Source organism: Thamnophis elegans, chromosome 11, assembly GCF_009769535.1.
Source record: "Thamnophis elegans isolate rThaEle1 chromosome 11, rThaEle1.pri, whole genome shotgun sequence".
In the NCBI taxonomy this organism is placed as follows: domain Eukaryota; kingdom Metazoa; phylum Chordata; class Lepidosauria; order Squamata; family Colubridae; genus Thamnophis; species Thamnophis elegans.
In genome coordinates this window covers 31,663,003-31,684,966 of record NC_045551.1, presented here as the reverse complement: position 1 = coordinate 31,684,966, position 21,964 = coordinate 31,663,003, and the positions used below count along the sequence as shown (strand labels likewise).

General features: G+C 40.7%; 1 protein-coding gene across 1 annotated transcript in view; it reads left to right on the top strand.

Annotated features, from left to right (window-relative positions):
• GABRG3 (gamma-aminobutyric acid type A receptor subunit gamma3) overlaps positions 1-21,964 on the top strand; it is a gene marked incomplete at its 5' end in the record, with an annotated part of 443,827 nt that overhangs the window by 383,602 nt on the left and 38,261 nt on the right. Inside the window, one exon of the mRNA XM_032226074.1 lies at positions 4,309-4,446. Coding sequence (XP_032081965.1) covers positions 4,309-4,446 — 138 coding nt within the window. The remainder of the gene's footprint in view (positions 1-4,308; positions 4,447-21,964) is intronic.

Sequence of the window (21,964 nt, the reverse complement as noted above, 5' to 3'; positions counted from 1 at the left end):
TCAGAAATGATTGTGAATGAAAATGTACAATCTACAGGCAAGGTACAGGCTCCAGCAAGTTTTTACTTGTTGGCAGGAACTCATCAGCACAGCCTTTGATTATGATTGAGGAAGAAATGTTGGGTAGCTCTAAGCTGTTTACACAGTATGTATACATAGCCCTTTCACACTTTAAAGCTTGTGAACAATATTTAACAGAATGTTTCATTTTTAATTTGGTGGAAGCAGCCTTATTCCCATTAAACCTGGCAATCCTACAGGTGTGATAATTGTTTCCAGTCTGGGGTGGTGCTGCATTGTGGGCACAACAAAGCTAATGATGCCAACAACTCAAACAATGCCCAATTAGTGTTTTTTTGGCTATGGAAAGATGCTGGCTTTCATAATGCATGATAATAGTTAGCTGCAATGAAGCAAAAGGGAATGCCAAGACTTCAGAAGTACACCCGCTCTCACTTTTTGATTGTATCAGTGTGATAGAATCCAACATGGGTAAGATAATAGCTATTTGATCTGCCATATAAACCTAGGGGATATGTAGCTAGGCCATTGCAAAATGTCCATGTTCTAAAAGTGCATATAACACAAAGCAGAAAAGTTATTCTATATAATTATATACAAAATTATATGTAAATCTCCCGCTTACCTCAAATAATGTAGAACAATTGGGAAAGTGAAATACTGAACAGGATGAACATTGACAGATTTAGCCACCATTTAATTATTCTCTATCAGTGATTAATTCTGTCCCTACCTCTCTCTATTAGTGCCAATAGAGGAACAAACATGACATTCAGACAACTAAAGTTGTAGTAAAACAATTTATAAAAAGCAAAATAGAAATAAAGGCTCGGTTTAGCTTGATAGAATAATAGAAAGTTCTATTTATAGCAAGGTGATATCTCAATATATATAATGAGTACATATAGATAAAATATGTACAACATAAGATTAAAGGGATCAGGTATATTTCACCTACAAAAGAGTTTAGGAGAGAAAATAATTATAATCATTTTAAAATATTAGGAGACTGGAGTATAAGTGATAGAACAGATTAGTTCTCTGTTGCTTTAGAGAACAAAACTCAGAATAATGACTTCAAACTAAAAGAAAGAACATGACAATAAAACATTGGAGGAATTACTACATGGAAAATTAGTTTTGACAGTCAAGACCGAGTCAGAAGAGCCTCAGAAGGCACCACATTGCAATTTATTATAAACACCATAACGGATTGTTATTCTGCAGTGGTAACAAGTTGTACTAGGTGAAATCTAAAAATCCTGACAATTACATAAATCTAAATTAAGAATTCAGATGATAGTTGTAGAGCTTCTGATCCAAAAACCCACATGAGTACAGGTTCATGACTTGTTATATATCTTATGGAAGTGTTGGTCTTGTGATTTGGTGCATGTGGCCTATGCTGTTTGAAAGATGGTGATTTCCCATTTGCATCATCAGTCTTATAACAATAGCAATAGCACTTAGACTTATATGCCGCTTCATAGTGCTTTTACAGCCCTCGCTAAGCAGTTTACAGAGTCAGCATATTGCTCCCAACAATCCAGGTCCTCATTTTACCGACCATGGAAGGCTAAGTCAAACCTTGAGCTGGTCAGAATCAAACTCTTGACAGTAGACAGAGTTGTCTGCAATACTGCATTCTATCCATTGCACCACTATGGCTCATATGACTGGAGTGATTCTCGTATATAAACCTCCTTTAGATATTTTGGTTCATAAAATTTGTACTTCCATTTGGTTACTCTTGAATTCTATATCCACTGATGATTCAATACACTTACACATTATCTCTTATATGTATGTAATTAATGCAGAAAAGCTAACACAAATAAACAGCAGTGATTATACATTGAAAACAGAGCGAATTTGAATCCTAAAGTACTCATTCTTCAGGGAGATATAACACATATCTTAAAGCTGACTTCTTAGCCCTAAATATGTTAATATAATCTGTCTGCCAATACAGTAAATTGTCTTTTTGGCCTTTTTACCAGTCAACATCATGAACTGTAAGTAGTTTCAATTCATAATTGAAAATCTTCTACAGTATAACTGTGACTCTTTAACATTGATTGAAAATAAATGAATGCCACACTCCAAAGACACTTATAAATAATTTTAACAGATAACAGATTAATGTCTTGTGGGCATTTCTCATGCTATATAGCAACTTGAGAAAATGGATTCATTAAATATAGCAAGAGTTCATAAAATAGTACGTATATACTATAAGAAGATAGAGCTACTTAAAGCAAAGAGTATAAGAAATAATCTATAAACCTGGAAATTCCAGAAGTGTTTCTATAGCCTATGTATGTTATTATAACGATTTACAATTTATTATTTATATGTAATTGCCTGCTAAAATGGAGGACGTGAAGACTCATATTTAAATTCATAGAAAAGTTTGTAATATTTGTTTGGTCTTCACAACAATCCTACAGAAATCTGTCTTAATCAGACAAGGGTTGTTGTAGTCCATTACTCTTGCCAGGATTCATTCCCAACTCTGTAATCTATATATAAGTGAAATGCCACTCATGCAACATCCCGAAATCTCCAGAACCGTAAAGTCTACAAACTTGAAATTTGGCACGTATGTACCTCTTGGCTTGTAGGTGCTTGCTAAGAAAGGATTTTTTGAAATGACCATCAGATCATTAGTATTTCTTATATTATTATTAACACACTCTGATGCTAAGGAGTTAGATGGTCCACTCGCCCTCCCCACCTGAAAAGAATTTTGTTCCAAATGCCACTTGGGCATGGGCATGGCCAGTGCATGACTCATCCAGCCTGCAGGCTCGCAGTTTAGACATTCTGCTCCCACTCCTCACCTGAAAAATACTCTGATGCTAAGGAGTTAGACTGAGGAAAAGAAGGGGATAAGATAGGAGAGGATCAATGGAGCCAGTCTGAGAGAGAGAAGGGGGATAGGAGAGGAGAGGCTTCTATGGGGCAAGTCTAAGGGACAGAAGGGGATAGGATAGGATATGTTTCTGTGGGGCAAGCCTGAGGGAGAAAAGGGGATAGGAGAGGCTTCTGTGGGGCAAAACTGAGTGAGAGAAGGGGAGAGGAGAGCCGTTCGTAACTACTCATTAATTTTCAAGCTGTAAGTGTTGCTTTATCAACCCCGATCACATAGTTTCATAGCGGAGTACAGGTATCCAACTAGTTCAAGATATTTTTAGCTGGGAGACAATGTCTGTATCTGTGGGAATCATTTATTGTTTAATGCAAATTATCTATTTATGAAGTTATACATATCTGCAAGATATATTGAACTGAGGGTCATTAAAGCAATAGGCAAAGTGATCCATATGTTCTTAAACAGCTGTGACTTCAGAGAGCCTTCAGAAAACCTCTAGCAACTGATACTGTACGTACTGCACAATTAAAGTGACAGTGGAGTCAAGCACGCTATTTTTGCTTTTATTTTGTTTTATATTCTTGCCTAATAAAGAAAAGCTATTCATTTATACATTTTCTATTTATTGCCTTGCTTCTTTGACTGGAAATTATCAACTTCAATGTTGAATAGGATAGAATTGACCCAAACAGACTCTGTTGCAAACTGGGGTTCCTTGGACTCCTGCTCCAGATGGTAGTCATGGCCTTTGTGCAACTTTGAGCTGTGCACCTATTGCAGCCGTTCATGCATCACGAGACTACTCTCCATCATTCATCTTCTGGTCACCTCTTGGATGGATTATTGTAATGTGTTGTACAGGAGCTGTTTTTGAAAAACATCAGGAAACAAAAGCTGGTGCAAAACGTAGTGCAGGAGTAATATGCATACCAAATTAGTACATGTTAAACCTCTGCTCCGTGAACTTGATTTGTTGTCAGTTTGTTTCCAGGCTCAATTTAAAGTGCTGGTTATGACTCATAAAGATCTACAAGACATGGAGCCGGATTATTTGAAGGATCATCTCTCTCCTGTTATATTTATCCATTCCATTAGACCTGGCAATTGGGATATGTTATGGGTCCTGTCTACCAAGAGTTTCATCTGACAAGAACTAGGACTGCCATTGCATCCATCTTCTGGAATATCCTCTTTCTTGTGGTTATATTGGTCCCGATCCTGATGGTTTTTAGGAAGTTCCTGAAGATATGGCTGTGCCGGGGATCCCATAGAAGTGGGGGGACTGCAAGGTGGCTGTACTGTTTGCTGTAAGCTGCCTACAATCACATATGTCAAAGGAGGAGGAAAAAAGTTTATAGTGTTCACATTATGAAATATTTACCAGATATTTGATGCTGACTTTTAATTTACAGATGGCTATCCACAAGAAGAAATGGTTTACAGATGGAGAAAAAACTCAGTAGAAGCTGCAGATCAGAAATCTTGGAGACTTTATCAGTTTGACTTCATGGGACTCAGAAATACTTCTGATATTGTGCAAACATCAGCAGGTAATAAATAAGAATTTCCTGTGCTGAGCTTGAAAGATTCCTTGCACCCATTTTTCTGTGTAAAATATCTTGTGATCACAATAAAAAATATATACATACCTATATGAATGATAGGAGACAAGAAGAGAAAGCCAACTCTAATTTTCCTAATAATTTTGAATCTGTTTGAAGAAGATCAATTCATAAAACTTACAGAATTATAGCTTCTTATGGGACATATTAATGAAAAAGGGTTACAAAAAGATGCTGGATAATTTAAAACAATGTGTGTCAGATATAGATATGCAACTAGATTTTTTTCAGATCTTCCTACTGATCAGTGGTGGTTTTCCATTTTTTTTACTACTAGTTTGCTTGCGCGCGTGTGTGTGTGTGTGTGTATGTGATGTTTCTGCGCATGCGCAGAAGCGTCCAGTGGGTGGGCGGAGCCTCCTGCCACCTCCACTACTGGTTCACTCAATCCAGGCCGTACTGGGAGCAACCCACCTCTGCTAGAGATGTGTTTTTGAGTAGACATCATTATATACCAACTAGTTATCTAAATCAGATAACTCTTCCCAAAACTAGAAAAGCATTAACCTTAGCTTGTTTTAATGCGCTGTGAAGATTGTAGTTGAAGTGAAATATCTATCTATCTATCTATCTATCTATCTATCTATCTATCTATCTATCTATCATCTATCTATCTATCTATCTATCTATCTATCTATCTATCTATCTATCTATCTATCTATCTATCTATCTATCTATCTATCTATCTATCTATCTATCTATCTATATCTATTTCCTCAAATAAAATCCCCTATCTTTCAAGACTTGTGATGAAGAGCTGGTGGAATACTTACAGTAACACATGTACTGTATTACTTTACTGATTATTCTAAAAGATGCAAAGTTCACTTTATGACCTCTTTATTAACTGAATTTCTAGACCACCCAATGAATTCTTTATTGCAACCATAGAGCAGCATATAGATTTATTTTATGTACAATTGTTGTTAGCTGACCAGCATCATTCATTCTTTGAATATGGCAAAATTTTGAATTTGTCAGGCCTGGAAACCATCTTGGGCATTGGATTTTCAGCCTGCCACATTTAGTCTGTGGAAAACTGTGAGGGGAGATTGTCTGGAGCTGGAGAGTTATATAGTCATTATAACATTCCTTTCTCCGAGTCAAGTATATTCTGCCTGAAGTGGTGGGTTCTGGCTCCCATTGCAACTGGTATGCTGCAACAGGGCCAGGCATCCACTACATGCACGTGCACAGTGGGCGCATTCATCCCTACCACCTGCAAGGCTCCAGCTTCTTGGTGGAACATTGTGCAGGCGCCATACGCCCTGTGCACATGCGCAAATGCCCTGGTCAGCTCAAATAGCGATAAGGAGAGTAGACAGACTGGTGGGCCCTTCGGAGCACCATACTGGAACGGTACCTGGTGCTCCCAGCAGGCACCGGTACACCTGTACCGGGGCATACCGGTCATATCCCATCACTGTCTGCCTGGCACATGGAAGGGTGTGACTGGGAGGCATCTCCAGTTGGGACAGTGCTTTGATTGAACCATGTGATGGACATGTATGTGCTTGGACTTTCTTTTGGGTGGGGAAAACCTGGAAACTTTCAGATTCGATTTTCCCAGATGTGCCAATATGACATTTCTAATAAAAGGGAACTTTGAGGAACGTCAAGCCTCAGAGTCTTATTTCATTGGGGGTGTTACTTGGAACCCTGACAGTATTTTAGCAGGGCTTAACACAACTACATATATATTTAATACATAACACCCTTGAAAGATCCCAAGCTGAAACTTTTGCTTCAAGCACCAGGTTCAGAAGAATGTTTGATTTCTTCACAAGCATTTTGCCAGCTCTAGTGTGAACCAGTGAATAGAGAGATCTCTATTCTTTCCTTCATAATAATGCATTTAGAATACAGGTGTCACCTAAATAAATAAAAAGTAGAAGTATTTCTCCAAATTATGACTCATTATCTTAACTCAGTGTTTTATAAATTAGTGGGCAATTTATAAACAGCTGACCTTGGCAATGAAGTGAATGTTAATTTGCAGGAGCAGTGTTTTTTTGAAAATCAGATCTGGGTGTAGCCAGTGAAGTGTTCCATCATCCAGTGATATGTAGCTTTAGGGTCCTTGGTGCTCTCTGAGCTTGGTGGTCTTCTTGCAGATGTTTCATTACCAAACTAGGGAACATTATCAATGCTAGCATTGATGATGGCCAACACTGATGATGTTACCTAGTTTGATAATGAAACATCTGCAAGAAGTCCACCAACCACAGAGAACACTAAGGGTAATTCAACTGAGCTACAAATATTCTTTTACTTTATCAGTATATAGTTTGCTGGCATTGCAGCAACATCTTGCATTAGATAGATATTGGTCTGAGCCATTAAGATGATTAGGTGTTGCTCTTATAGTAGCCCTGACCATCTATTAAATCAAACGAGTTATGATTTTAATATATGTTTTGTTACTATTTGAGAACATATCTGCATTAAAGCCACTTACTATGTTATTTCTGAATATCATAATGAATAGCCCAGTTTATTGGGTAATCTGCAATCTTTGACTGGTGCATTCTAAGGTCAGATATGGATTTTAATCTTATGAAAATCTGTCACTGCATAAAGAAATCCAAGTCTAAAACAAGTCGATTGGATTTTTTTTATTTCTGTCCATCTGTCTTTCCACTTGTCTTCCATTCTTTAAGCTTAGTTGCTTAATAAATACCCCAATAAAAATTAATTGTAGCCATTTTTCACATTTTTATCATTTTTTCTTGATGTCATTTTTCATTCATATGTCATATCATTTTTTTAAATGTAGTCAAAGGAAATTGCAGGTAGCAAGATCACTGATAGTTGGTTGTTGTTGAACAGCCCAGAGCGTATTGTATTAGCTGAACCAGTTAAATAAGACATTTTCCTTATTATTCAATCTTTTCCCCAGGGTTTGCTAGGATGTGTTTTTCCTCTCCTCCAAAACATTTTAAAGACTTGGAAAATTGCCAAGGTAATGAATGCTCTTCCCCCCATTGCCTTTATCAACAGACTTTAATTTAAACTTAATGGAATTCATTTTAGCTCTAGCATAAACTATTGTCCAGCATGTTAGTAAATGCAGAAATATGCATGGGGATCTATGGATTATTAACCACTCTAGAAATTAGGATTTGTTTAATTTTGCTCAGGGAAGAGGTTCCATTCTTACTAATGGCTAAACTTTGTGAAGAGAATGCTATTCTGATACCAACATAATATTTCTATATCGTAAATAAACTCAGCTTGGGAAGGAAAAAGGAAAAAGAAAATGCCACACTTTTCTAGGTTTCTATGCAGGGATCCTTGTATAACCCGTAGTTACAAACCTTGTAATACAAGAACAGGCTCTAATGCTACATCCATATTTCTCTGCTTTGAGAACGTAAGGATAGATGGACTATATAAATCATTCTGAAAGCCATTAAGACAAGATAATGCTATATATTGACTGCTCCAAACAGATGTACTCTTGTTCCATGAGTCTTTTCTTTTCTGATTGTTACATAGAGTTACAAATCTCCTTTATTTCTACATCCATTTGAAGTAGAGATAAAGATGCAGGGATGGTCTTAGGAATTTTGGAGTCCTAAACAAGAAGATAATTAAGACCCCATATGGAAGACAGATGTTTATAAAGCTGATATTTCAGCTGATATTAAGAAAGTTAACTGAGGCACCTCATTAATTTTCTGCTGTTGATATTGTTGTTCCTTTTACTGGGGAGATCTGGGTTTTCTGAAGGGGAAAATATTGAAGACTTACTTACTAAAAATATGTAATGTTACTGTCTATCAAGCCCTGGTGGTGCAGTAGTTATAATGCAGATTGCAAACTCTGCCCACAGCCTAGAGCTCGATCCTGACGGAGCTCAAGGTTGACTCAGCCTTTTATCATTCCAACCTCAGTAAAATGAGGACCCAGATATGTGACTCTATAATTCCTCCAGAGAGTTCTGTAAAGCACTATGGGATGGTGTTGTGATTCAGCAGTTCTGCTGAGAGTCTTTTCAGGATACAAGATTCAGTATGCAGCTGGGGCTTGTGGGAGGCAGGTTTGGAGATAAAAGGACGGATGCTGCCACGCCCTAGTTGCAGGAGTCAACATACATTCCTTCATGCGTGCCTTGGTTTGTACAACATTGTTTGATCATCAGTCGTGGTTTCTGTAAGATTCACTTGGATAAGCGCTCTGTATGTCTGTAACCCTGATTCATAGAGACTTTGGGAAGAAGTGTTTTGCTTTCGTTTTGTTCAAATTGAGTTGCCGTAAGAAAGATTTGTTTTCATTACGTTATCTGGTCAAAGACTTGTATTTATGTTATTTTTTGGGCTCGAAGCCAGTTTGAACTGTGAACTGATAAAGAAAAGTCCTTTTTAAGTTTGCCTGTCTTGCCGTGTGTTAAGAGCTGTGAAGGGGGGGACAGAACAGGATGGTATATGAGTCTATGTGCTATTCCTATTGCTATGCATGTGTGTGTATACATTTGTATAAAACTCTTTTTCTAATAAACTTTAACTGGGTGAAATGGTGCCTCATAATGCAACACTTTTTGAATTGAGGTACCTCAAATGGGCAAACTTATAGAAAGTGTTCAAAACTGGAGCCCATGATTTCTGACAGTATGAAATTTTGGGAAGTTGTAGCTGCTTTAGTGCTACTGGGTGCTGCATTGCTGGTTATTGCTGCTTTCACATGATCTTCATTTTCAACATTCCATTAGCCCATCTTGCAATCCTTCACTCCCTCGTCACCCAGCAGCAACCACTTTCCTGCTGGAAAGGGAAGGATAGGATAGGATAGGATAGGATAGGATAGGATAGGATAGGATAGGATAGGATGGGATGGGATGGGATGGGATGGGATGGGATGGGATGGGATGGGAGAGGAGAGGACAAAGAGGAAGAAATGTCTGCACACCTTTTCTGGTGTCATGGATCTACTCCCAAACCCTTCTCCAGATGCGAGTTCAGAAGAGGAAGAGGGTGACTTTGAGTTTGCAGATGAAAGCATGGAGCTGAGTATTGGTCAGGATCAGGGCTCAGAGAATGCTAGCCTGATAAAGCAGCCTCAGCTGGGTTGATCAGATGAATAACAGGCTGAGTCTGATGGAGGCAAGCTACAGCTGCGGCAAGTTGGCCACAAGGTTCCAGGCTAGGACCGAGAGCAGCTGCCAGCCATTAGCAATGAGGAGGTAGTCCACACCTCCTCCTGATCCAAGGACATGTAGAGCAGGGAGGAGATGGGTACAATGCCAGTCAGCTAGACTACTGATGAGGAGGCAACCTTGCCTCTCATAAAGGGCTGCACCACTTACTATAACTACTTAATCCCGCCCTGAGGACTTGAGTGTTGCATGCCCAGTTTTGTGCTCATGCCATGTATCCTGGACTGTTCGACTCCTGTTTTCCTGGACTTTGTGTGTGCCCATTGGACCAGATTGCCCAGTGATTGAGGAGTGCTTTCCAAGGACCTGTTTTGTTTTTATAACACATTAAAGTAATAAATATGCAACTGTATAAACAAATTTATCCATACACCTATCAGCAGTTACTCCATATAGCAATCCTAAATGAAATATTATAGCCGCATAAATTATTTCAGAAAGATACACTTGTGCTGTGAGGAAAATTGGAATCAAAAATTATTATGTGACTAACTCCTAGAACTTAAAGCCACTCTTGTGTAACTGATGGTGGTGCACTTGGGAGGTTTAAAAAAGTTTTACATGCTAAGCACAATCAAAACATTATAAATAATTCAGAAATTTGGCAGAAGATCAATATATCATTGCAAGTCCTTTAGCCCTAACTTATCAGTAAAGTCTGATATTGTAATATGAAGTGATGAATTCTTCAAAACTGAAATTAAACAGATCAAGGTGTGTGCTTTCCTGCTGATATTGAAACACATTATACTGTAACAACAAAACACTGATATACAATTTAGTGATATGTGATGTAAATACATCAATAATGCATCTCAATTGATAAAGTCTAGCTGACCTTGCTAAAATGAAATAAACATATCACTAAATCTTCTGATTATACAGTTCAGTGATCACTTACAAATGAATCCAATGTGTAAGCAAAACACTAATATTTTATGGATGGTTTCCAATTCTTAAAATAAGAATAAATTGAAAACTTTTCAATATGCATATTTATATACTTTTATTAGTCCAGATTCCATTTTATCACTTTGGGAGCAAGGAATGGTAACTTTCCCTTTCTCTTTCTCTCTTGGTGATAGGCCACAAACAACTATAGTTCATAGCTGACTGAATTTTTAGCAATTGCATCAATGAACAATTCCTACTGGTAACCAATTCATCTCCCTAATGAATGGACCTTGCAATATCATTGAATAATCCTCCCTTCAGAAACTTTATCTGAGAAGAATTAGAGTAGATGTATGAACATGTTTCAAAATAGGCTTGAATTCAAAGGATTAAAGCCAAGGGAAATCATACTCTTTTCTTTTCTTTTGGTCATTCTCCTCACTAGCATGTCAACTGAGCAATATGTTGTAGGAGAAGATATTAGAAGATTTCTGAAACTTTGGAACAGAAGATGATAATTATCAACATTTGATTCCAGATCAGCCGAGCTGACGTTTCATTCATCTCAAAATCCTATGAATACTCAAATTAGAAGGGCATTGTTTTCTGAAATGTGGGATTCTCTTTACACTTTGTTTAAATTCAAATATTTCTATAAAATGGTTTAAACCAGCATCATAATTGTAACATTTGAACGCATTTCTTTCAGTAAATTTTCTGCCATTTATAACTGCTTCCAGACCATCATGGCTATTAGATCCAATTCTCAAATTCTTTGGGAATGTTTAGAGCTTTAAATCCAGTATGTGTAACATGACAAACTTACTCTTTCATCCACACCCCAAATGCCAGCAGGAACAATATTACAAATAGTGAAGTTCTCTGAGCTTGGTTGTTTGCTTGTAGACATCTCATTGTTTGACTAAGAACTTCCTCAGTGTTAGGGAGCGTGGGGTTTCCTCCCTCTTTATACAGTATACAGTAGTTTACTCTGCCAGTGTTGGGAGCTGGTTTTCTCCTTGGTAGTTCCTTCATTATTGGTTTTCTTTGTTTGTTTGTTTTTTAGTTGAGTATTTGTCTGGATTTAATCCCTATTTATCTGAATGTTGGCTGCTGAAGAGAATTTGTTCTGGTTTTTTGTTGTTTTGTTTTTATTTATTTCTTAGATTGTGTAAATGTGGTTTATCTCTGTGTGTCTATTGATTGCTGGTTTATCTGAATCCCAAGTTTCCAGGAATTCCCTAGCATTTTATGGATTTAGCTTGGTTTAAGATGCTCACAGTTTCCAGTTGAAACAATGGTTGAATCGATCCATGTATCACATGATTAAAGAATTGAGGGATCCTTCAACACTCTCCTTTATTGGTTAAAGAATTTTCATTGTGCCTTACACTGTATTTTGTAGATGACTCCCATTTTTGAACATTGACCTACATATATTTTCTTCCATTAAAGTGTCAGGAATGGATTTCTGTAGCCACAGATGCAATTAGAATTTATTCTTCAGTGATGTCAGCCTCTGCTTTGCTACTGCGTCGGCTGCCATTGAAACGGGGAGGGGGGGCATGGGATTTGGGAGGGGAATCATTGTTGTGCTGGAGGAAGTTTCTAGACACTGAACTGACCACCTTACTGCGCATGTCGAAGAGGAGTGTTTCCCGCCAAGGCCAATGGTCCAGCATTCCATCCTGGTGATGCCTTTCGAAGTTATCTCACACCTGACATTTGGGAGAATTATGATTGGACTGTGCACGGGGATGCCGAGGGGAGGGGAATGAATTATACAATATATTATTCGCTTTCATGCCTAATTAACCAGACTTAGCTTAGCTTGGCATCTGTTCATTTATAATTAGTAAAAGTACACTTGATTTCAACAAATGGAGTCCAGTGGTTTTCTTTCCTGATTATTGAATGAAGAAAGGCTGACAAGTATAGTTTCTTTTAACTTAATTCTTAACTTATTCATTTAAAAGTGCCGAGGTGGCACAGTGGTTAGGGTGCAGTACTGCAGGCCACTTCAGCTGACTGTTATCTGCAGTTCAGCGGTTCAAATCTCACCGGCTCAAGGTTGACTCAGCCTTCCATCCTTCCGAGGTGGGTGAAATGAGGACCCGGATTGTTGTTGGGGGCAATATGCTGACTCTGTAAACCGCTTAGAGAGGGCTGAAAGCCCTATGAAGCGGTATATAAGTCCAACTGCTACTACTGCTACTATTTAGAAAGCTAACTTCAGGGACATAAAGTTTATTAAATTGTAAATTTCAGTGTAAATTCCATTAAAAATAATGGAAGAAATAATTAATTCATTAATTACACCAGAGCCTTTCTTATTTGTTTATTTATCATATGTTTTTGTAATAATTAACCATAGATAAACCATTAAATGAACCATATCCTAAGATGTACTACTAAAGTACCCAAATAGTTATTTATTTATTTATTTATTTATTTATTTATTTATTTATTTATTTATTTATTTATTTATTTATTTATTATTTATCACATAGTACCAAAATGGTAATGTAAGACTTTAAACAAATAAAGAAAATTATCTTTATTACCAGTGCTGTACTAATTTAAGAATGACATTTATTCATATAAATGAAGTCCTGAATATTTTTTCATGCATACATAATGAATAGTTCATTTCAGCTTTGCAAACAAATCTTTAAGTAACACACCTAGAAGTTGTGTTGTAAATTGCAGGAACATGCACAAACATATTTTAGCTAAGGTAGCTAAGGTAGAAATAGTAAAATATTTTGAGTAATACAAGCATTGAATTTGCTATCTTTTATTTACATAGGTTCATAATTTTAATCTTATGATTGAGAAGGCACAAACTTATTTATGATGCAGATTAAGGTTAAGGAGCTAATTGAAAACAGAAGACAACACTGACAGGGAAAGGAGAGATTTGAATCCTGCATGTTTTAATTTACAACCAATCTTCTAGGCAAGAATACAATTCCAGAAACACACATTATGCGCGTAGAACAAGTCAGCCCTAAATCTACAATATAAAATGAAAAATAAACAAATGGAATAATATCATAAAATAGTAAAATAGAAGGAGGGGAGAAATCCTGATTCATATATATCTCCTTGTTGCTCTTTTATAGGTATTTCCTTCTGATTTCCTCACTCTTTCTCTGAGTTTCTTGCACTTTCTATTACTTGGAAGGAGTGATCTAAAAAAATGGTCTCGCTTCCTAGAATGGAAGACACACAGATAAGAACAACACTTTCACAATAAAAGCAATTACTATCTCTTCTTTTTCAAACCATTCTGAGAGAGAAACTTTTCTTTTTATTATGGGCTGCTCAGGGTTCACATTTCCTGAGCTTTGCTGGTCTCTTCCCAACTATGCAGATTTATTCATTGAGAAATGTAGATTGAGTAGCATTGTTGTATCTGAACTTTGTCAGGATAAGATTTCTCCCCTTTCTTACATCCTCTAAGGACTTTTTCTGTAGTCAGTAAGAAAATATATTATACAATTGTATCACAGCGGCCAGTTGTTTTGCCGGATTTGGCATTGGTTACTAGTCGGGCCCCACCCAGGGGCCTAGGATGTCGTAACGTATTTTCGTAATATGCGTGCAGATCCAAGCAGTGCGGCTTTTTGCATTTGACTGATGGTGATTTTGTCAATTTTTAACTGTTTTAAATGTAATTCCAGTGCTTTTGGAATAGCACCCAGTGTGCCAATTACCACTGGAATTACCACTGCTGGTTTGTGCCATAGTCGTTGAAATTCGATTTTTAAGTCCTGGTATTTTGTGATTTTTTCATGTTCCTTCTCGGCAACCCTGCTATCACCTGGTATTGCGATGTCTATGATTGTGACCTTATTTTTCTCAACCAGTGTGATGTCTGGTGTATTATGTGCCAGTATTTTGTCCGTTTGTATGCAGAAATCCCACAAGATCTTGACCATCTGATTTTCAGTGACTTTTTCAGGCTGATGTTCCCACCAGTTTGTTGCTGTTTTAATATTATAATTTTTGCACAAATTCCAATGGATCATTTGTGCTACTGAATTGTGCCGCAATTTATAGTCAGTCTGCGTGATTTTTTTACAGCAGCTGAGTATGTGATCAACAGTTTCGTCAGCTTCTTTGCAAAGTCTGCATTTGGCATCATCAGAGGATTTTTCGATTTTGGCCTTAATGGCATTTGTACGGATAGCTTGTTCTTTTCGCAGCCAGGATCAGTGACTCTGTTTCTTTCTTTAATGTACCTGTTGTTAACCATAACCAAATTTGTTCACTGTCCACTTTATCTTTTATTTTTTCCAGAAATTGGCCATGCAGTGCTTTGTTCTGCCAATTCTCCATTCTTGATTTTATCACATCTTTTCTGTATTCTTGTTTCGTCTGTTGGGCCTTCAGTAGATTTTTGTTCTTTACTTCGATTAATAGATGTTCTTAACTTTCTTTTAAATAATCAGCCAGTGCATGTTTTTCTTCTTCAACTGTTTGCTTCACTTGTAATAATCCTCTGCCACCTGATTTTCAGGGCAGGTAAAGTCTATCAGTATTTTGGTATTTTTTTTTGGTATTTATTACACATTTATAGGCCGCCCTTTTCCCTGAGGGGACTCAGGGCGGCTTACAATCAAAAAGGGAAGGGGGTGTAAGACATTACAAAAAGAAATGTGAACAAAAGTAAATTAAACAATAAAACTCAACATTCACTCGGCATTCGGGAGGGGCGAAAGTAACTTATCCCCAGGCCTGATGGGCTAGCCAGTTCTTGAGGGCTGTGCGGAAGGCCTGGACGGTGGCGAGGGTGCGAATCTCCACGGGGAGATTGTTCCATAGCGTCGGGGCCGCAACAGAGAAGGCTCTCCTCCGAGTAGTCGCCAGTCGGCACTGAGTGGCGGATGGAATACGAAGGAGGCCCACTCTGTGCGATCTGATGGGACGCAGGGAGGTAATTGGCAGAAGGCGGTCTCTCAAATAGCCAGATCCACTACCATGGAGCGCTTTAAAGGTGGTGAGTAGGACCTTGAAGTGCACCCGGAGATCAACAGGTAGCCAGTGCAGCTCACGGAGGATCGGTGTTATGTGGGCGAACCGTGGTGCGCCCACTATCACTCGCGCGGCCGCATTCTGGACTAGCTGAAGTCTCCGGATGCTCTTCAAGGGCAGCCCCATGTAGAGCACATTACAGTATTCCAGCCTGGAAATCACGAGGGCTCGAGTGACTGTTGTGAGGGCCTCCCTATTCAGGTAGGGCCGCAACTGGCGCACCAGGCGAACCTGGGCAAATGCCCCCCTGGTCACAGCTGAAAGATGGTGATCAAAAGTCAGCTGTGGGTCCAGGAGGACTCCCAAGTTGCGGGCCCTTTCTGAGGGGTGTAAGTTTTGTCCCCCCAGCCTGAGTGATGGTATGTCGGTCAAATTTTTGGGAGGGAAACACAACAGCCACTCGGTCTTGTCTGGGTTGAATATCAGCTTGTTTGCTCTCATCCAGTCTTTAACGGCCTCAAGACCCCGGTTCATCACGTCCACCGCTTCATTGAGTTGGCACGGGGCGGACAGATACAGCTGTGTATCGTCCGCATATTGGTGGTATTTTATCCCGTGCCTCCGAATGATCTCGCCCAGCGGTTTCATGTAAATGTTAAATAGTAGGGGGGATAGGACCAACCCCTGCGGCACCCCATAAGTTAGGGCCTTAGGGACGATCTCTCCCCCCCACCAACACCGACTGCGACCTGTCCGAGAGATAGGAGGAGAACCACTGTAAGACAGTGCCGCCCACCCCTATCTCCCGCAGTCGTCGCAGAAGGATACCATGGTCGATGGTATCGAAAGCCGCTGAGAGATCCAGGAGAACTAGGATGGAAGCATGGCCTCCATCCCTAGCTCTCCAGAGATCATCGGTCAATGTGACCAAAGCGGTTTCTGTGCTGTAACCGTGTCTGAAGCCAGACTGGAAGGGGTCAAGATAGTTAGCTTTCTCCAAGGTACGCTGAAGCTGGAGAGCCACCACCTTCTCAACAACCTTCCCCACAAAGGGGAGGTTGGAGACTGGACGATAGTTATTAAGGACAGCTGGATCCAAGGACGGTTTCTTCAGGAGGGGTCTCACCACTGCTGTCTTAAGCGCGGTGGGGAAATACCCCTCCCGAAGAGAGGCGGTAACAACCGCCTGGATCCAGCCTCGTGTCACCTCACTGCTGTTGGCAACCAGCCAGGAGGGACACGGGTCCAGTATGCAGGTGGAGGCACTCACAGCTCGCATAGCCTTGTCCACATCCCCAGAGGCAACTCCCTGAAACTCAACCCAGAGATGGTTTGCCAAGTTTTCCCCTTGTGTCCCGGCTGGATCTACTGGGGTGGAGTCCAGGTCCGCTCGAAACCGGGCAACTTTGTCCGCCAAGAACTGGACATACTCCTCAGCCTTACCCTGTAAGGGATTCCCCGTCTCCCTCCTATTTAGGAGGGAGCGGGTTATCCTAAACAGGGCGGCTGGGCGGGACTCGGCGGATGCTACCAAGGAGGCAATGTATGTTCTTTTTGCTGTTCTTAGAGTCCGAATATACTCCTTGGTGCATGCTGTTAAAAGTGCCCGCTTCGACTCGGACCTATCGGACCTCCACTAGTGCTCTAGGCGTCTCCTCCGGCGTTTTATCTCCCGGAGCTCCTCGGTAAACCAAGGAGGCCTCCGGGGGCCGCTGACCCGGAGGGGCCGTAGTGGCGCAATCCGGTTTAGAGACTCCGACGCTGCCGAGTGCCAGGCAGCGACGAGGGTCTCCACCGAACTGTGGGCGAGGGTATCAGGAATAACCCCAAGCTCCGTCTGGAACCTCACAGGATCCATCAGTCGCTTGGGGCGGAACCAGCTGGTGGGTTCCTCCTCCCTACGGTGGGGGTTAGGCCTCCGGAAGTCTAGCCTCAGTAGGTAGTGGTCTGACCACGACAGGGGTATGGTCTCATTACCCCTCAGACCAAGGTCGTAACTCCACTGCTCCGAGAGGAATACGAGGTCAAGCGTGTGACCCGCTGAGTGAGTCGGGCCTCGGATTACTTGAGTCAAGCCCATGGCTGTCATGGAAGCCATGAACTCCTGCGCTCCATCAGAGTGTTCACCGAGCGAAGGCAAGTTGAAGTCCCCCAGAACCATAAGTCTAGGGAACTCAACTGCTAGCTTGGCTACTGACTCGAGGAGCGAGGGGAGGGCTGCTGCAACGCAGTTGGGAGGCAGGTACGTAAGCAGCAGACCCACTTGACCCTTGAGGTCCAACTTCACCAGCAGGGACTCACACCCGACAAGCTCCGGAGCAGGGATCCTACGAGGTACTAAAGACTCCCGGACTACAATAGCCACACCGCCACCCCTTCCCTGGGCTCTCGGCTGATGCAGCACCTGAAATCCGGCTGGGCACATCTCAACGAGGGGGACTCCTCCCTCCATGCCCAGCCATGTTTCAGTAATACATGCCAGGTCTGCGCCCTCATCAGTTATCAAGTCCCGGATGAGGGGGGCCTTGTGAACGACAGACCTGGCATTTAGCGACAGCAGCCTGAGTCCAGGGTCCTGATTACCCGCGCCATCTGACCTTGGAGTGGGACTTCTAGGGCCGGAAGGAGGGATCTCTGTGATATAGCGAACCCTCCTTCCCCGGTAAGGGCCTGCCCTAAAGTCCCCGCCATATCTGCCTCTCCCTGTTATGACCGCAATGCCCCGACCCTCTCCCGTGGACGTAGTTCCCCCAACCACCCCGGTGACCCCCGCATACCCCGCCAGGTCCTCCGAATCAGTCATACTCATTCGCTCACCCAATCAGTCCCCACACAGAAGTTAAAACATATAAATACAGCGATAATTAAATAGTAAAAGTGGGCCATTCATTCAATCATACACAATCCCATACACTCACCATACCATTTTTTTAAAAAATTGCGCAAGAGAGGAGAAACTTAATGTTTTTGAACCTCTGTGAAGTCCAGCAAAGGGGCAAAGCCCAAGAGTTTAAAGAGTTTAAAATAGTTGGAGGATTAGTGTCAGTTGAGAAAAGGTGCCACGCAGGCCCCCTGCCCATGTCCTATTCGTCCCCTGCCTTCTTCTTTCTGCAAAATTAAAGTGCAGGATGGTATACAGGAAAATGGCTGGGAGTCTCAGCAAAGCCGGAGGTGGATTCAGATATCCCAGCTTCTTCCAAAATGCTGATCTAGAAGGCAAAGGTGGGGGTAAAGCCGGTCGCCAGGCAAGGACAGTCAAGCGTCTAAGATGGGGGCTCCTAAAGCAGCCACGGATAACAGCGGCAACAGCAACATGAGCCGAAAGGCAGGCCATGATAGTCAGAAGTTCAAAAAGATGGAAGGGGGGGTGGGTTTGGGTCGTTGCAATAACAGCAACGAACCTAATCCTTCGTCCCACGGCGTCTCAAGAATAAACTCAGCAACTCCCCTGAGGACAGCATACCCAGCGTCTCAGCAGCATAAACAAAATAGGACCATGATAATCTGGGTCCAAAGCTGAGCGCTGCATCCACGATGGAGGGTGGAAGAAGGGGGGGGGTGTCCAGTTCAAGGCCCAACGGCGCCATGCAGAGTAAAACAGAACCGCGGCAGTCTAACACAGCGCTGGAACTGCCATCCGCTAGAAACCACCGTCCGCAAGAAGAGGGGGGGGAGGTTTCACGTTCCAGCGGCCCCGTGGCTTCTCACAAGGAGGACAAGCTGCGACGGACCATTTCGAAGTTTTCCTTCTCCTTTTCCTTCTCCTCAAACCCCGAGCGAAAAGCTCAGGCAGCCATCTTCCTCGCACATGCGCTACGGGTCCAGTATCACCACGTGGATATAAACTGTAGTGCATTGTCATTAGTTTCCTGGTTTTTCGGTCCAAAATGTCCAAATCAGCTTGTGTCCAGTTAACTATACCAGCTGTGTATCTTATAACTGGCGTTGCCCAGGTATTTATGGCCTTGATTATATTTCCACCATTCAATTTATATTTCAAAATTTTCCTAACTCTGTTGGTGTACTCTCGCCTGACAATAGTTTTTACTTCTCCATGCTTGATGTTATCCAACTGCAGAATGCCTAAATATTTGTAGGCTTCATTTTCATTGCATTTAATTAGTTGGCCATTGGGCATTTCAATTCCCTCACATGCAGTGATTTTGCCCCTTTTTATGGATACAGTGGCACATTTTTCCATGCCAAACTGCATTGAAATATCAGTGCTGAATACTCGGACTGTGTTTGTCAATGATTGGATTTCTATTTCATTATTATTATTATTATTATTGTACAATTGTATCACAGCGGCCAGTTGTTTTGCCGGATTTGGCATTGGTTACTAGTCGGGCCCCACCCAGGGGCCTAGGACGTCGTAACGTATTTTCGTAATATGCGTGCAGATCCAAGCAGTGCGGCTTTTTGCATTTGACTGATGGTGATTTTGTCAATTTTTAACTGTTTTAAATGTAATTCCAGTGCTTTTGGAATAGCACCCAGTGTGCCAATTACCACTGGAATTACCACTGCGTTATTATTATTATTATTATTATTATTATTATTATATACTTTATTCATTAAACATGAAACTCAGTCAACTGAACATTCAAAATGTATCACAAATACCATTGACTGGTGCTAATGGTTGATATGGGTTGCTGCCAGTGTCCTGGGTATCAACCAAGTACCTTCTTAAGATGCACAGTGTTCCAAGTAGCATAGTTTTTTGCAGTTCTGCTGGTGTTATTGCAGGAAGCTGCACTTTCTTGATGTGTTTTATAAAATTCTTTGACATTGTACCAAGTGCCCCGATGACAATGGGAATCACTGTTGTTGTTGTTGTTGTTGTTGTTGTTGTTGTTGTTATTCATCACACAGTCAGTCAGATGTTCAGCCTGGGTTTGGCATTTTTGTCTACCTATTGAGTCCTTACCAAGAACTTGGGATAGGCAAATCTGGATGTTTGATGGTGTTACAGATATCATCGCTGGATGGAAGCTGTCCTCAGTAAAGCCATCTTTTGCAATTGACTGATGACAAAGTTGTCAATGCCAATGTTGTTCAAGTGGTTCTCTAGTTGTTTTGGAATTGCACCCAAGGTGCTTATAGCTATTGGTACTACCCTTGCTTGCCTTTGCCAAAGTCATTCTATTTCTATTTGCAAGTCTGTAGTTTGTTACCTTCTCCAGTTCTTTCTCTTCTCTTCTACTGTTTCCAGGCACTGCCACATCCCCTATCTGGAATTTTTGGTCTTTCTTATCGACAATGGTTATGTCTGGAGTATTATGCCTTTCTGTTGAATTCTAAAATCCCAGAGCAATCTAACTTCTTCATTTTCTATGACTTTCTCTATTTTATGGTCCAACCAGTTCTTGCTTACAAGCAAACGATATTTCTTGCAGATTTTCCAATGCACCATTGTTGTTACTTTGTCATGCCGCTGCTTGTAATCAGTCTGTGTGATCTTCTTGCAGCAGCTTACTTGGTGGGCCACAGTTTCTTCAGTTATGTCATTATTGTTGTTGTTATTAACATATACAGATTGCCAAATACCTAAGGTATTTTACAGATGATTCGTAACAAACAAAATACAAATAAAAGAATGCAACTAAAATGCCCACAAACTAATGAATAATACCAAATAAAGTTAATTTATCCAAACCACATACCCTTCTGAAGAGCACTGTTCTGAGCAAACTCTAGAAGACAGCTAGGGTGGACATTATGAGAAATGCTTCCAAAGAATCAGAGCAACCACTGAAAAGCAGCACCTCTCCAATGTGGGATAGGATCTTTTTCCTGAATATATTGAACTTGCTGGGCTGATTCCAAGAAAGAAGGTGATCCTGCAGATAAGTAGGTGCCAAGTCACATAGGACTTTATAGGTTAGTATCAGCACTTTGAATTGGGCCCATGATACCCTCCCACTTCAGGAGTCACCACTGGCTCACTAAATGAATCTGGAGAAAATGTATTCTGTGGACAGCCTCTGCCTCTATTCCAGCAGAAGCCTTGAAGAGGTTTCTCAAAGAGAACCTCAAGCTGCAAACTTCTTTTTTCATATTGTGCTACCCCATCAAGAGACAACAGTATTTACTAACATATTTACCATGGGCATTTATGTCTCCTAGTTTGCAATATGATTAACAAAATTATCATGGTTCCAGCTAGCTTGAGCTGCAATTCTAAACAAATTTACCTAGAGCAAGCATTCACTTTGATGCGATCTTACTTTTGAATACGGTATCAATAATTTTTATTCATTGCTCAAACAAGCAGATTCAAGAAAACAATACAAGAAAAGATGCTATACTAGCATGTACATAAGCAAATATATCTATTAGGTAATTCTTTAAAATGAACATCTGTGCTGGCTTTTCACTACAAATCCTAAGTTGTACGTTGAAGATATTTCT